Source organism: Heloderma suspectum, chromosome 10, assembly GCF_057233095.1.
Source record: "Heloderma suspectum isolate Gila_16-S chromosome 10, 16-S_ref, whole genome shotgun sequence".
NCBI lineage: Eukaryota > Metazoa > Chordata > Lepidosauria > Squamata > Helodermatidae > Heloderma > Heloderma suspectum.
The window spans coordinates 4,754,719-4,769,743 of NC_139467.1; the positions used below are offsets into that span (position 1 = coordinate 4,754,719).

Below are 15,025 nucleotides of genomic sequence, written 5' to 3' on the forward strand. Positions count from 1 at the left end.
GAAATACGTGCAAGTTCGTTTAATTTATACAGGTTGCAGAATTGTACGTTCTGTGGTGCAGAACATGTGAAACTGCTTTGCACCAGGACAGACTATTTGTCTGTCTAACTCCAGATTGTCTCCTCCAGTGCTCCCCAACCTGGTGTCCTTCATAACTTTTGGACGACAGCTCCCAGTATTCCTGACCACTGGCCACGCTAGCTGCGGCCGATGGGAGCTGAAGTCCAAAACATCTCAAAGGCACCAGGTTGGGGAAGACTGGTCTATTCCGATCAGCATAAGAACGTAAGAAGAGCCCTGCTGGACAGACCAAGGGTCCCTTCAGTCCAGCATTCTGTCCACACAGCGGCCGGCCAGCTGCCCACAGGAAACCCACAAGCAGGACATGAGTGCAACAGCAGCCTCCCGCCCATGTTTCCCACCTCTGATACTGGAGGAAGCATAGAGCCATCAGGACTAGCAGCCACCGATAGCCTTCTCCTCCAGGAATTTGTCCAACCCCCTTTTAAAGCCATCCAAAGCGGTGGTGATCGCTACATCTTGTGCAAGTGAATTCCACAGAGTGGGTCTTTCCCACCACCTGTTGCCTGAACCTTTCAGCTGGAGATCATGCTGGGGATTTACCCCAGGACCTTCTGCATGCAAAGCAGGTGCAGCCCCGCTGAGTGGCTCTTTTTGGCCAAAAGGTAGAGCAGAAGTGAATTCATTCATCAGTTAAAGCATGCACAGCCTGAGCACAGGGAGAGACGTTTCACTACAGCACGCCCCACTCCTGCTGGGTTGAGCCAGCCCCAGAGCCTGTGACACATTAGCCGTCCATCTCCTGCCTCATCAGAACACCCCCGAACTACACTCGGAGATTCTCTTCTCATTCCCTCGAGTGACGAGGCACCGTTCTTTGAAAACCATGGAGTTCAAGGAATGGACTGACCATAATCTTTGGGGAGCGGAGCTGGGGCAGAGGGGTGGACGATGGGCTTCTTCCTCCTCTCCAGGACGGGGCTCTGGGATTCCAGGGTCTGGGGTTCCTCCTCAGGAGGGAGCTCCATGGAGTCGTCTTTGGTCATGGTTGTCAGAAGTTATTTCCTCTGTGCAAGGATAAAAGGGGAGAAGGAGTTTGAGCCAAGCCGCAGGTTTTGAAATCCCAAGGGATTGGGCCTATCCCAAGGGATTGGGCCTATCCCAAATTGAGAAAACACACCCGCTGCAGTCCCTTTACCGGTCTTTATGTACCGTTCTCCTTGAAAGGCTTCAGAAGAGTTTTAAGCTTTCATGAAGAAGTGGGTACACCCCTATTTATTTAGCAGCGTGGGTCAGAAGGGTGTCTACCTCTCCTACTTTATAGAGGACAGTCCCCCATTTGAGGGTGTCCTCTGTTTGAAGGACTCTTTGGTCCAAGCCCAGTTTAAAGGTAAAGAAGAAGAAGCCAGGACAGCAGGTGCCTTGAAGTTGCCCATCCAGAGTTAGCACCTGGTCACAGCCTTCCCCGCTTTCATGTCATAAGATCGTTTTTCTATTAAGTTATAGTCATTCTTTCTACATTTGTGTCTATATCTATTAGCACATGCAAATTTGATGCAAATTGATGTTTGTTTGGTTGGTTGGTGATGCATTTCCTTTTTCGGGTGGTGGTGGAGGGATCTGCACGCGCCTTGTGAACCAGCACTTGGCCATTCCTGATTTAGAACATAAGAACCCAGAAAAGCCACCTGCCCCTTATTCCTGGACTCTTACAGCAAAGCAGAACTAGAAGAACTGTTTTCATCTAACGCCACAAAGAGTCCTGGGTCGTCTTAAAGACTGTCACTTTTATTGTTGCTGAAGCTCTCATAGACTAAGGCTGCAATCCTATGCATGTTTACACATTATTATGCATGTTTAGTATTATTATTAATACTTATATACCGCAAAAGGCACAGTGTTATGCAAGTTCAGACAGAGATAAGGCCTACAACTCCCATGTTGGCTGGGGAATACTGGGAGTTTTAGGGCTTATTCCTGACTATGCATAGGACTGCACCCTTAATATAGTAACATCTCTAAATCATTTATTTATTTATTTATTTATAGCATTTATATACTGCCCCACACTTAAACAGGTGAACAATAAAAGATACAATGATAAAAAGATAAAAGAAATAAAACACCATATTAAAAATTGCTATTTTTTAAAAGAGAGTACTAATGAAAACCGTGGCTGGTCAGTCGAGGTCCAAGGAAAGCTTCCTGAAACAGAGATGTTTTCAGGAGGTGCCAGAAACAACACAGTGTTGGTGCCTGCCTGACCTCCAGAGGCAGGGAGTTCCACAGAAAGGGGGCCATCACAGTGAAGCCTCTTCTCCTGGTAGATTCCAGTCAGGCCACAGGTCCATGCAGAACCGCCAGGAGCATGCCTTCTGATGACTTCACTGACCGGGCAGGTTGATAGGGGAGAATGTGCTCTCCTATACAATCCTATACTTCTGAGAAAATGTGTATAGGATTGTATTGGAAAGCCCACCTTCATGAAGTTAGCCCACAAAAACCGATGCTACAATAAAACGGGTAGTCTTTAAAATGAATGGCCATAGGACTCTTGTTATTTTTACTCTAACAGATTAACACAGCTACACCTCTGAATTTTGTTGTAATCATAAAATATTCTGCAATAATTGGAAGCAAAGCTGAGAGGTCTAACCCATCACTATAACTAGGACTGCCAAGTTCAGACTCTCCTATCCTTTTAAAAACAGGGAATTTTACAAAATACATGTTCTTCTCCCTGCAGCACTGTGATGGGGGAAAAAATCTATATAAGAATATGTTAGTGCAACACTTATTACTAGAGATCTACCAGACCAATTTTGCTCATTTTTTAAAAGCTGAAGCTTGAGCAGTGTAGCTGTGCAGAAAATTTTGAAACTTTGAAAAAGTTCAAAGTTCGAGCTTTAACAGCAAAACAGTATGTTAATTTTCTCCATGCCAAACAGTGTCCTATTACTCTACGATTTAGTGCCAGTTTATTTCCTCCATGCCAAACAGCAGCTGTTCTGGCATCACGTGTTTCGGACCTCAAACTTAAAGAAATGCTAAATTATCTCTTTTTTAAAAAAAATATTTTTTTTTGTTTTCTCCTCTGCTGGTTTCTTTGTGTACCAGACAGATTTTGCTCATTTGTGTTTTGCTTTTATCTTTGAAAAAACAGGATTCAGTGCTGGTTTTGTGTACCAGACCAATCAAGCTAATTTTTGTTTTGTTTTCTCAGACTACTAGCCCCACAGTGACACAGGGTTTACACTAACAATATTTATTATCATCATCATCATCGAGAGGGTTTTACCCTGAAAGGAGGCCTAAAAATAATTTTAAATAAATAAATACACCACCACCAGCAACAACAATGATATAATTCTGCCTAAAATGTACTAAATGCTGTATACAGGATAAAAACTAGACAGTCCCTGTCTGCAGGCTTACAATCTAAAGGATCCCTGGCAACGTTCTCCCTTCTAAAGGGTCAGTGGGTTTGGCCACTCTTAACCATAGCGATAAAACAGTGTTTCCCAAAGAAGATGCAGATACAAGACCACACTCTTTTACTCCAGATTGTTCTGGAGATACTACCATCCCCTCATTCCATACATGCAGTCATGGAGATGTGATTCCCATCAGGAAATAGAGTTCTGTAGGGGGACTTTGGGACTCTCTTAAGACAGAACTCTAGGCACTCTCGCAACACATGACTGTTCACTTTTCCTTTGGAATGGCGTAACAGCCAACATTTAAAAATGTATTTGTAGTGTGGACATGTACCCAGAGGTAAAAACAGGAGCAAGTATTCTTTCCCACAATGGGCAGTGGGGGTCACTGGATAGTATGGGAAATATTATGGATCATTTTAGCCCTGAGGATAAAAGCTGTAGCTTCAACAGTTTATAGAAGAGGGAATTTGGGCTGGGTGCAGCTAGCATGCCTTCTGATATTTCACAGATTAAGACAGGGACACTCTTGTGTACTTGCGATTTTCACACAACACCTCCCCCCACCCTCCACCCACTATTCCATCGTGCTTGAAGGTTCTCTCTCCCTGCTGTTTGCTTTATCCATTTATTCTTCCAATCATAGAATCATAGAATAGTAGGGTTAGAAGGGGGCTACAAGACCATCGAGTCCAACCCGCTGCTCAATGCAGGAATCCAAGTCAGAGCATCCCTGACAGGTGGCTGTCCAGCCTTGTCTTGAATGCCTCCAGTGTGGGAGAGCCCACCGCCTCCCTAGGTAGGGTGGTAGGTCAATAGCCAATAGTACTGTATTGGAAAGCCAATCCTCATGAATTAATCAACAGTCAATAGTCCTGACTGCCACTGAAGCAGGATGTGTAACTAAGCTCACCATAATGGTTTCCTTTTTCAAAAAGCAAAAAACCTTAAGAATATTTTTGTGCCACGTCTAATTGCACAACAGATAGCTGCAGCACACTTAAGGAGCAAGCCCCTTTGGAGACAGCGGGAATCACAGAACAGTAGGGTTGGAAGGGGCATATAAGACCATCGAGTCCAATCCTTGTGTATGGGGCTGCCTCCGGTACATAGCATTGCAGGGTCAGACACCTTCAGGAATGTTCAGTGCAGCCTTCCCAACTTGGTGCCCTCCAGATTGTTGGACTGCAACTCCCAGCATCCTCCAGGCAGCATGCTGGGAGTCGTGGACCGACACATCCGGAGGGCACCAGGTTGGGGAAGGCTGCTTTAGCGTCTTCATAGGTCCTTATGTGGAGGGCGGGGGGAGAGAAGGGAGGCTGTGCATTAGCGCTTTGCTAACATCGGCGCTGGGATTCTCAGACGAAACGAAAAACAGGATTCTCGGCATCACGGGTGAAGCCAGAACTGAAAAGTGGCCACAGGACGGGAGAGGGCAACGTAGGAAATACCTGGGGAGCGAGAGGATGGCACGTACATGAGAAACGCGGGGACACTGGCTTGGGCGGGGGGTGCCAGAGGAGGGCGGGGTGCCGCGCCCAAGACCTGGGGATGGGCGGCTGAGAGAAAGGGCGAGCGGGAAGCGCGGGGCAGGCGGGGGGGATTTCGGGGGATCTCAGCTGGCGACGGCGGGAAACCGGGGGGCGGCGGGGGGCGGCGGCGAGGATGATAATAAGAGCAACGACGAGAACATCGCGGCGGGGATGGGACGCTGCCGCGGAGCTCCTGGCGACTCGAGGCGCGAGCAGGCGCGTCGCGGGCCCGGCGGGGGCTGCCGGAATACGACCCTGGGCGCGGCGGGGCGCGGCGGGGGGGAAGCGCAGGCTGGGGAGGGCGCCCGGGCGGGTGCGGCAGCTTGCGGCCAAGGCGGGGCTCAGGTGTGCGGCGCGGGGGGGCGGAGAGAGGAGGATGCGGGGGGCGCGCGGCGCGGGGGTCGGAGGGGCGCGGGCGGCCGCGCGGGGCGCGAGCGCTCCTCGCCCGGCGGGGGGAGACGGGCTTCAGCGGGGGCGGGCCGGGCTGCGCCCAGGGTGGGCGCCCCGAAGGGCTCCCCGGGGAAGGGACGGAGCCCCGCGGGAGGGGCTGAGCCCGGCCAGGGCCGCAGAGCCGCCGTGGCGCAGGGCGACGGCGGCCCCCGCCTCCGCGGGGCTGGACGGGCAGCGCCTACCGTGGGAGGGCGGCAGCTCCTCTCCGGCGGCTCTGGCCGCGCTCCCCGGCCCGGCGGACGGGGCTGGGCGGCGGCAGGGCGGAACGGAGGCGGCCCGGCAGCGCCAGCGCCAGCGCTCATGCGCCGCCCGCAGCATCCGCGCGGCCGCCGGCGCCCGCAGCAGCCTGGCGCGCGCGCGCCCGCCCGCCCCCTGCGCGGGGCGGGCGCTCGGGGGGGAGGGGCCCCGCGCGGGCCGGGAGGCGGGGGCCGCGCGCGCCCCGGCCCCGCCTTCGCCAGGACCTCACCGTGCGGCGGCGGCCCCACGCGAGCCAGCCGCAGCCCCGCTCCGGCGCGCAGCGCGAGCGCCGCGGCGCCGGCCTGCTTCACGGGCGCGCGGCAAGGCCACGGATCGCACCGCAGCGCGTGCGGAGAGCTCGGCGCGCGCCGGGCTGGCCCGCGCGGCTCGCCGTCGCCCCCTCAGGCGTGCGCGCCGCCGTCCGCGAGGCTGCCAGAGCGCGCGCCCGGCACGCCAGCGCCGCGCCCCCCTTCCCCGCCCCCGCCGGCCCGGCCCGGCCCGGCCCGGCCCGGCCCGGCCCGGCGCAGCGGCTTCCGGAGGGGCAGCCGGCTCTCGCGGCGCCGCAAAGACCCGCGAGCGGGCGGTGGCGCAAGAGCTTGGCGCTGCGGCCCGCTTCATCAGGCGCGTGAGCCGCTGTCCCGAGTTACAGGGCCACACGCGCGCAGGCTTTCTGGTGCGTGGGGGAATTGTGAACAGCGGGGCCAGAGTTTTACCTGTATCCTTACGTTTCACAAGGGAGGCCCTGCAGCGGCGAAAGGTTCCGTGCAGGGTTCCAGGGACTCCAGTTTGCGTTCGCCATTTGGGGGTTTTGTTTTTTGGTGGGTGGGGCGGACACACTTGTGCCCGGTCCAAGCTACGTTGAGGCCTTTGATTTCTGCACTAATGTTTTAGGGGCAGCTCCCACTGTTCTGCCCTTAAAGGTAAAGGTGTCCCCAACCAGTCGTGTCCGACTCTAGGGTGCGGTGCTCATCCCCGTTTCTAAGCCGAAGAGCCAGCGCTGTCCGAAGACGCTTCCGTGGTCATGTGGCCGGCATGACTGAACACCGAGGCGCACGGAACGCTGTTACCTTTCCCGCCGAGGCGGCACCTATTTATCTACTTGCAATTTTTGCTTTCGAACTGCTAGGTTGGCAGGAGCTGGGACTGAAGACGGGAGCTCACTCCGTCACGCAGCACTCGGGTCTCAAACCGCTGACCTGCCGACCTTCCAGTCTGCAGTACAGCATCTTAACCACTAAGCCACCGTGGCCCCCGTTCTGCCCTTGGGGACATGCAAAATTAGCTTCTCAATGTGAATCAGAACATGACCTATTCAGATAATGCGAGGGTTCTGTCTACACTTTTAACCTCTAGATGTATCTCTTCCTCCCTCCTCCTTGTCCAGCCACTCCATTCCAGTGGTCAGCTTTTTCTTTCAGTCTGCCAACAATTCCATGCCACTGAGTTATCACTGGGCTGTTTCGGGGGCGGGGGATTTCTTCCCTATTAAGTTTTAAAGTTTTTCCCCGAGTTCCCTGATGCCTCCCTCTTAAGCGTGGGTGATGCTGTTTTGGCTACGTTCACACGAGCATGGGAAAACCTGGATCAGTATTAGAAGGAGTGGTGATAGTTGTTTGGATGGCATCATGTTTTAGCTTTGTAATCTGCCTAAAGAACATTTGTTCTTGGACAAATTTAAAAAATACTTCATAAATAATATAAACTATTTATTGTTCTTATTTGTAATGCCAGTTAAAAAATATTTATTTTTCTACACACTTGAGAAGTATCCCCCAACGTTTTCCTCTCAATTCTTCACTGAGCCGTGATGGGTTTAGGCCTGTCACTATCCTTTGGCCTAACCTACCTCAAAGGAGTAAAAGAAGAGGAGGAAGAGCCGATGTATACCACCTTGAACTCCTCAGAGACAAGGGTGGGACATAAATGTGATAAAATAAAAATAATTGGCAAAGACTGGGTTGGCTCCAGAGGATGACAAGGTCGGGCTCTTCCTGGGGTGGGGTCTCCCTGTCAAAGACACCTTCCCCTAAATATACCCGGCCGACCATTAAGATTTTCAGAGGCGGCCTTGCTGGTTGTTCCATGACCAACAGAATGTTCCTTGTAATATCTTCAAGGTGGAGCCTTCTCTGTGGTGGCATCCACCCTTTGTAAAACCCTCCCCTGTGCAGTTTGGGTGGCAGAGAACGTGGTACATTTCAAGCGCCTCCTGAAAGTGCGCTTGTCCACTGAGGCCTTCTCTGGCTTGTAAATAACTGCAGTTCATCATATGCTGCTCCATCTTGCTGCTTTTTGTATTGTTTTGTGTTGTTGTCGTTTTTAAAATTGTTTTTAATAGTGTTACTTTAAATATATTTTTTGTTGTTTAAGTTGAAATAGCTTTCAACAGTGTTTTAATATTGTATTTAAACGTGATTTTTAATATTGTATGTGAACTGCTTGGAGATTTTTAAAATATTAAGCAGAATATAAATATTGTGCCTGTTCAAACGCGCACTGGGGAAGGTGGTTAGGCTAACCATGGTGCATGGTGATTACCGCTAACCACTGTGGGTGCTACTGCCACACATACAGGAAACCATGTTCCGCAAAGTGGTTAGACTAACCATTCTCTAACCACCCTCCCTCCTGCAGGAACCTGCAGTCCTCTGGATGGGTGCAACCCAGAACTCATGCAACCCAGAAGCCTTTGTACTGTCAGCTATTTTGGTGTTCAGTGCTGTTGGCCATTTTGGTGCTCCTTCTTTGGCCACTCTTGCCACAGAGCTCTATGGCAGCTGTCAATTCACCACAGAGGCATGCCAGATATCACGCTAAGCCATGGTAGAGACCACTAACCATTTTGCAGCAAGTGGTTAGTGAGTGTGGTTAGTTCATGGTTAATAAACCACCATGGTTGGGAAAGTCACCTGTTCAGATGTCACACTAAGCCAACATGGTTAGCTCAAAACTTCTAAACATCATGGCTTAGTGTGACATCTGAACAGGCCCACTATTAATTAATAATAAAATAACAAATAAAAGGGCTCCAGTGCTCCAAGAGGGAAGCTGTTCTCACTACATGGATTGCCCACAGGCAATAGCAGCAGGATAGAATTCTTGCTTTGTCAGATCAGCCTCTTCCAAGTTAACAGGAAGAGTGTACCTTGTCCAGAGTACCCCAAAATCCCAGTATCAGCACAGTGCAAAGGGCTTTCAGTTGCTTAGACTTTTTTATTGTTTGCATTCATTCCCTTTGGCTATTATGACTATTCTATTGTTTGGAGGATTTCTTTCTGTTCCTAGTACTCTTGGCTGGCTTGTTTATTTTAATGAATCATAGAATCATAGAATAGTAGGGTTGGAAGGGGCCTACAAGGCCATCGAGTCCAACCCCTTGTGCAATGCAGGAATCCAAGTCAGAGCATCCCTGACAGGTGGCTGTCCAGCCTCATCTTGAATGCCTCCAGCGTGGGAGAGCCCACCACCTCCCCAGGCAATTGGTTCCATTCTCGTACTGCTCTAACAGACAGGAGGTTTTCCCTGATGTTAAGCCAGAATCTGGCTTCCTGTAACTTGAGCCCATTCTTCTGTGTCCTGCACTCTGGGATGATTGAGAAGAGATCCTGGCCTTCCTCTCTGTGACAAGCTTTCATGTACTTGAGGAGCGCTATCATATCTCCCCTCAGTCTTCTCTTCTCAAGGCTAAACATGCCCAGTTCTTTCAGTCTCTCTTCATAGGGCCTTGTTTTCAGTCCCCTGATCATCTTTGTTGCCCTCCTTTGAACCCGCTCCAGCTTGTCTGCATCCTTCTTAAAGTGTGGTGCCCAGAACTGGACACAGTTCTCCAGATGAGGCCTAACCAGTGCTGAGTAGAGGGGAACTAGTACTTCCCGGGATTTGGAAGCTATGCTTCTATTAATGCAGCCCAAAAGAGCATTTGCCTTTTTTGCAGCCACATCATATGGTTGGCTCATATTCAGCTTGTGATCGACAACAATTCCAAGATCCTTCTCGCTTGTAGTGTGGTTGAGCCACGTATCCCCCATCTTGTAACTGTGCATTTGGTTTCTTTTTCCTAGGTGCAGAACTTGGCATTTATCCCTATTAAATGTCATTCTGTTGTTTTCTGCCCAGCACTCCAGTCTATCCAGATCACTTTGAATTTTGTTTCTGCCTTCCAAAGTATTAGCTATCCCGCCCAATTTTGTGTCATCTGCAAATGTGATCAGCATTCCCTGCACCTCCTCCTCCAAGTCATTCATAAAAATGTTGAAGAGCACTGGGCCCAGGACTGAGCCCTGCAGTACCCCACTCATTACCTCTCCCCAGTTTGAGAAGGTCCCATTGAGAAGCACTCTTGGAGTCCGATTCTGTAGCCAACTGTAGATCCACTGGATCGTTGTTTCATCTAGCCCACTTTGAGCTAGTTTGCTCATCAGGATATCATGGGGCACTCTGTCGAAAGCTTTCCTGAAGTCAAGGTATATGATGTCCACAGCATTCCCACAGTCCACAAGGGAAGTTACTTGATCAAAAAATGAGATCAGATTCATCTGGCAGGATTTGTTCTTGACAAATCCATGTTGGCTTCGAGTAATCACTGCATTATTTTCAAGGTGCTTACAGATGGATTTCTTTAGAATCTGCTCCAGAATTTTCCCAGTGATTGATGTTAGACTGACTGGTCTGTAGTTCCCAGGTTCCTCCTTTTTACCCTTTTTGAAGATAGGGACAACATTAGCCCTCCTCCAGTCATCTGGCACTTCACCCATCCTCCATGATTTCTCAAAGAGAATAGATAGCGGTTCTGAGAGTTCTTCTGCCATTTATTACTCTAGGATACAGTTCATCTGGCCCTGGAGATTTGAACTTATTCAAAGTAAGTAGGAGTTCCTTGACCATATGCCTATCGATCTCAAGCTGCAATCCTGCCCCTTCAGCCTGTACTTCGCCTTTGCCAAGGGGCTCATAGACCCTCTTTTGGGAGAAGACTGAGCCAAAGTAGGAATTGAGCACCTCTGCCTTTTCTTTGTCATCTGTTATCATTTTGCCATCCTTATTTAATAGCTGGACCACCATTTCTTTCCTCTGTCTTTTTCTATGCATGTCCTGTAGCTGAAGAAAGCCTTTTTGTTGCTTTTAGCATCCCTCGCTAACCTCAGCTCGTTCTCAGCTTTAGCCTTCCTGACGCCATCCCTGCAATTCTGTGCTACCTGCCTGTACTCTTCCTTTGTTGCTTGGCCTTCCTTCCACTTCCTATATGTGTCCTTTTTTGTTTTCAGGTCATCTCTAAGCTTTTTGTGAAGCCACATTGGCTTCTTCTGTTGTCTTCCACCTTTTCTTCTTGTTGTAATTGTTTGTAATTGTGCCTTGAGAATTTCCTTTTTTAAAAGCTCCCACCCATCTTGGACTCCTTTTCTCATTAGAGTCGCTCGCCATGGGACCTTACTGATCATCATTCCAAGTTTATTAAAGTCCGCTTTCCTAAAATCTAGGGTACGTATTTGACTACACTCGGCTTTTGCTTTCTTTAGAACCAAGAACTCAAGTATAACATGGTTGCTTTCCCCCAGAGTTCCTGTAACTGCTACTTTATCCACTAAGTCATCTCTGTTGGTTAGCATCAAGTCAAGGATAGCCGATCCTCTAGCTCCTTCCTCTACTTTCTGTAGGAAGAAGTTATCCGACACACAAGTCAGGAATTTCCTGGAGGAGCCATGTTTTGCAGAATTTGTCTCCCAACAAATATCGGGGAAATTGAAGTCCCCCATTATTACTACATCATGCTTCCTTGAAACATTGGCTATTTGCTTTTCAAAAGTTTCATCCTCGTCTTCTCCTTGATTGGGTGGCCGGTAGTAGATTCCGACCACCAGGTTCCTTTTATTCTTTGCTCCATTTATTTTGATCCAGATGCCCTTGATGGAGAGACTTCCACTTGGAACCAATGTCGCCCTCGCAGCATTCCTTGGAGCATCCGCGGGACGCTATCTCAAACAGCTTTTTAAAAGGTTGAACAAATTTTCATCTCCTCCCTGGAATTAAAAGGGGGGGCAAGGCAGTAGCTGGATGAGATCTTGGAGAAAAGTACTCTCTGCGAGGAAGCGGGGGGGGGGGGGCTGGATTCCAAGACTACCCTCCCAGAGCGTAAACATCACAAAAAGCTGTTTTGAAACTCCTGGCTAATAGGAGAAAACAGGGCTGACGTGTTCCATTGTAATATATGGATTAAGAATTATCAACAACATCTGAGGGATGGTTTAAGAAATATCAACAATATATGAGAGTATCTGAGGACCTGCAAGATTTGTTTGAAGAGAAACATGGCTACAGTGAGGAGAAAGAAAGGAATTGCATCACTGCCTACTCCCCCCCGTACCTCCATTGGCAAAGGCTCTGAGAACCGAAGATATAGGGGAATTATTTACTTTGATAAAAACTTTATCTTCGCAATTTGCTGAGCAATCTAAGAGGTTGGATTCAATCCAAAATTTCATCACTGCCCTGCAAGGAGCTGTGGATTTAATTAACACTTCTTGGCAAAAAATGGACGCAAAGGTTAACGAGCTGCAAGATAGGCTGATAACGAACGAAGCTACGACACAAGCTTTTTTCAAAAATTTCTGTCAGAATTTCCCAACTGGAGGCCTTCACGTGCAGATCCAATGTACGTGTTATTGGTATTAAAAATCTGCGTAGAGATGTAAATTTGCATACCTTTGTAGACAAGTTTTTGCATGAGATACTCCCTGTGCCATCTGATTATGTACTTGATATTGAGCAGGCATTTCATGTGCCAAATGCCAAAGGGACTGGTTATACCATTATAGTCCAATTTGCAAGAATCTCCACAAAGAATTACAGTCAGGGCCAGAAATATTGGAACAAGGATAACTGTTTTGGCAGTTGGCCTCTGTACACCACCACATTGAAGTTGAAAGGAAACACACCCAGATGGGAGCGAAGTCAGGACTTTCAGCTGTAATTCAAGGGGTGTGACAAAAGTGGGGCACTAACCATCCAGGAAGTACGGCCAGTGGCATACACACACACCCATCGTTGGTGGCTCATAAGTAATGGAACAAACCAACATAATTTCAAACTTAAGGGTCGCCTTTAATACCTGGAGGAAAATCCTTTGCAGTCAATGACTGGCTGAAGTCTGGAACCCATGGACATGACCCAATGCTGAGTTTCCTCCCTCGAGATGCTTTGCCAGGCCTTTACTGCAGCTGCCTTCAGCTGCTGCTTGTTTGTGGGTCTTTCTGCCTTCAGTCTTGTCTTCAGTAAGTGAAAAGCATGCTCTATTGGGTGGAGATCAGGTGACTGACTTGGCCATTGAAGAACATCCCACTTCTTTGCCTGGAGAAACTCTTGGGTAGCTTTTGCTGTATGTTTTGGGTCATTATCCATCTGCAGTTATCCTTGTTCTCCTTGTTATTGGAACAAGGATAACAAGTTATCCTTGTTCCAAGGATAACAAGTTATCCTTGTTCCAAGGATAACAATAAGTTATCCTTGTTCCAATATTTCTGGTCCTGACTGCATATCCTGCATTTGGCAAGAGGGGGTGGAAATCTTTTTTTTGGAAACAAGATAAAAGTTATGTTATTTCTAGGGATGTACGAAAGTCACTTACCTTTCCGCCAATTATGTTGATGGTGGGGGGGGAGGTGTTCTGTCCCTCCCCCCGGAATCCTCGACCGGGGGGGGGAGGCGATCTGTTCCTCCCCCCCGGAATCCTCCACGGCCGGCTGTGCTCTGTGGCAGCTCCACGGAGCAGCCAGCCAGGCCCAGGCCAGAGCTGTCCACAGCCGGATTTCCGTATTTTTTACGTAAAAAATATTTACGTAGGCTAAAACGGCGAATCAAAAAGGGACGCAAATAGCGCCCACTACGCTATTTGCGTTCCCCTTATTTTCGCCGTCTTAGTCTATGTAAATATTTACGTAGACTAAGATGGCCAAAAATAAGGAACGCAAATGGCGGTGGCTGTAGCCGCCACCATTTGCATACGCGTTTTTTTTTTTTACCCAGCCATGATAGGCTATGTAAAGATCTACGTAGCCCATCACGTCTTGTAAAAAAAAAACCTGACAAGACTGCAAATGGCGGCGGTGGCAGCTGGTCAGAAGACCAGCCGCTGCCGCTGCCCGGAACATCTGCCCCAGGTAAGTCTCATCCCGGGGGGGATCCGTGGGGGGGCAGGCCGTTCCGCCACAGATTTCGGGGGGCCGAATGCACTGGCATTCGGCCTCACCGAGATCCGTGGCGGAATTCTCTGCCATCCCTAGTTATTTCCGGATAACATCAAAGAGGTGGCTGATAAAAGAAGGCAATTCATCAAGGTGAAAAATATGGCAAAACAAATGAACTTACAATATCACTTAAAATATCTTGCTGCATTTTGCATTGTTTCTGAAGGTCAGATGAAGAAGTTCCTAAATCATTAAATGGCGGCAGCATGGCTGAACGTAAAATGCGTGAGACTTCTGTTCCAGCCCCATGAACTGGAATCTTTAAACAAATTTTGTTAACTGTTTATGTTTAGTCTGCATGATTCAGGCTAGGTTAGAGATAACTGATTATACATACATTCGTTTGCTTTCTTTCATCTTTTTTATTTTTCTTTAAATTCTTGTTCTCTAAAATGGATGTGATATGCTGTATTTAAATATATTGTTTGAGGGTGTATTGTGCACACTCATTTATATATCTAGTATAAAATATATTACTGACTGTTGTAAAGTTGCTTTCAAGCTTTATTATTATATAACATAATTTCTTTTTGTTATTATTATTATTATTATTACTATTATTATCACTACTATAAGACTACTAAGTAAGATTTGTGGTTGGTTAAACTGTTAAGCTTTATTATTACTATTATATTCTAACTTAAGGGCAATATATGGTTGCTGGGAATGAACTGAAGGCCCTGCTTCATTGCTATAAGACTGATGATATGATATTAAAATGTAAGGTTGATTATTAAATTGTAATATTGCTAATGTCATAGGTATAGTTTCTAAATTAGAATGGGATCTGAAGCCCGTGTGTATTGGAGTTTAAATTTAACCCTTTAAAAAAAAAGGGTGGAAAATTCTTTTTTTTTCTTTTTCCTCTCTCTTTTTCCCCCCTTTCTTCTTCTTTTCAGTACTGTTGTGTCCTCCTAAGAATATTGTACTGTTAGGAAATCGTAGTTATTGATCAGGTTGTTGGTATTATTTCATTTATAAAGACAAAAAAAAAAAAGTATTCTCAGATGCTCTCGATGGGGCTACCAAGCTCATCCTTCTGTATTTCTGTGCAGAGATATGTATTTTTCACATACAGTGTAACCCCACCTCCCTTTCTGTTCCTCCT

At 48.1% G+C, this 15,025-nt stretch overlaps 2 protein-coding genes and 1 long non-coding RNA gene across 6 annotated transcripts in view; 2 read left to right on the top strand and 1 right to left on the bottom strand.

Moving 5' to 3' along the window:
- The window catches only part of CLIP3 (CAP-Gly domain containing linker protein 3), a 46,775-nt gene extending 40,673 nt beyond the window's left edge, over positions 1-6,102 (bottom strand). For 2 of the 4 annotated variants that reach the window (XM_084814739.1, XM_084814741.1), the window contains exons 1-2: positions 5,907-6,102; positions 932-1,088 (exon numbers count right to left, since the gene is read on the bottom strand). In XM_084814739.1, coding sequence (XP_084670865.1) covers positions 932-1,067 — 136 coding nt within the window. In that variant the 5' untranslated portion in view covers positions 1,068-1,088; positions 5,907-6,102. Of the gene's footprint in view, positions 1-931; positions 1,089-5,622; positions 5,798-5,906 lie in introns of those variants that run through there. The other 2 variants (XM_084814738.1, XM_084814740.1) reach the window with 1 other exon arrangement.
- LOC146337500 (uncharacterized) lies at positions 5,162-14,932 on the top strand. The gene is made up of 3 exons (XM_084816283.1): positions 5,162-6,350; positions 11,573-12,326; positions 14,084-14,932. Exons 1-2 carry the CDS (start codon positions 5,162-5,164, stop codon positions 11,665-11,667), a joined length of 1,284 nt encoding a protein of 427 aa, XP_084672409.1. The 3' UTR covers positions 11,668-12,326; positions 14,084-14,932.
- On the top strand, positions 7,497-11,413 carry LOC146337501 (uncharacterized). Its single transcript, XR_014784987.1, has 3 exons — positions 7,497-7,589; positions 11,086-11,155; positions 11,332-11,413. It is a non-coding gene; the product is annotated as an uncharacterized LOC146337501 (long non-coding RNA).
- Positions 14,933-15,025: the final 93 nt, after the last annotated feature.

Excerpts from the sequence above, each read along its gene's own strand:
- LOC146337500 (XM_084816283.1), top strand. The coding sequence starts at position 5,162 with ATGGGACGCTGCCGCGGAGCTCCTGGCGACTCGAGGCGCGAGCAGGCG. Across the intron at positions 6,351-11,572 it reads ACACGCGCGCAGGCTTTCTG|ATGCCCTTGATGGAGAGACT; the intron begins GTGCGTGGGGGA and ends ATTTTGATCCAG.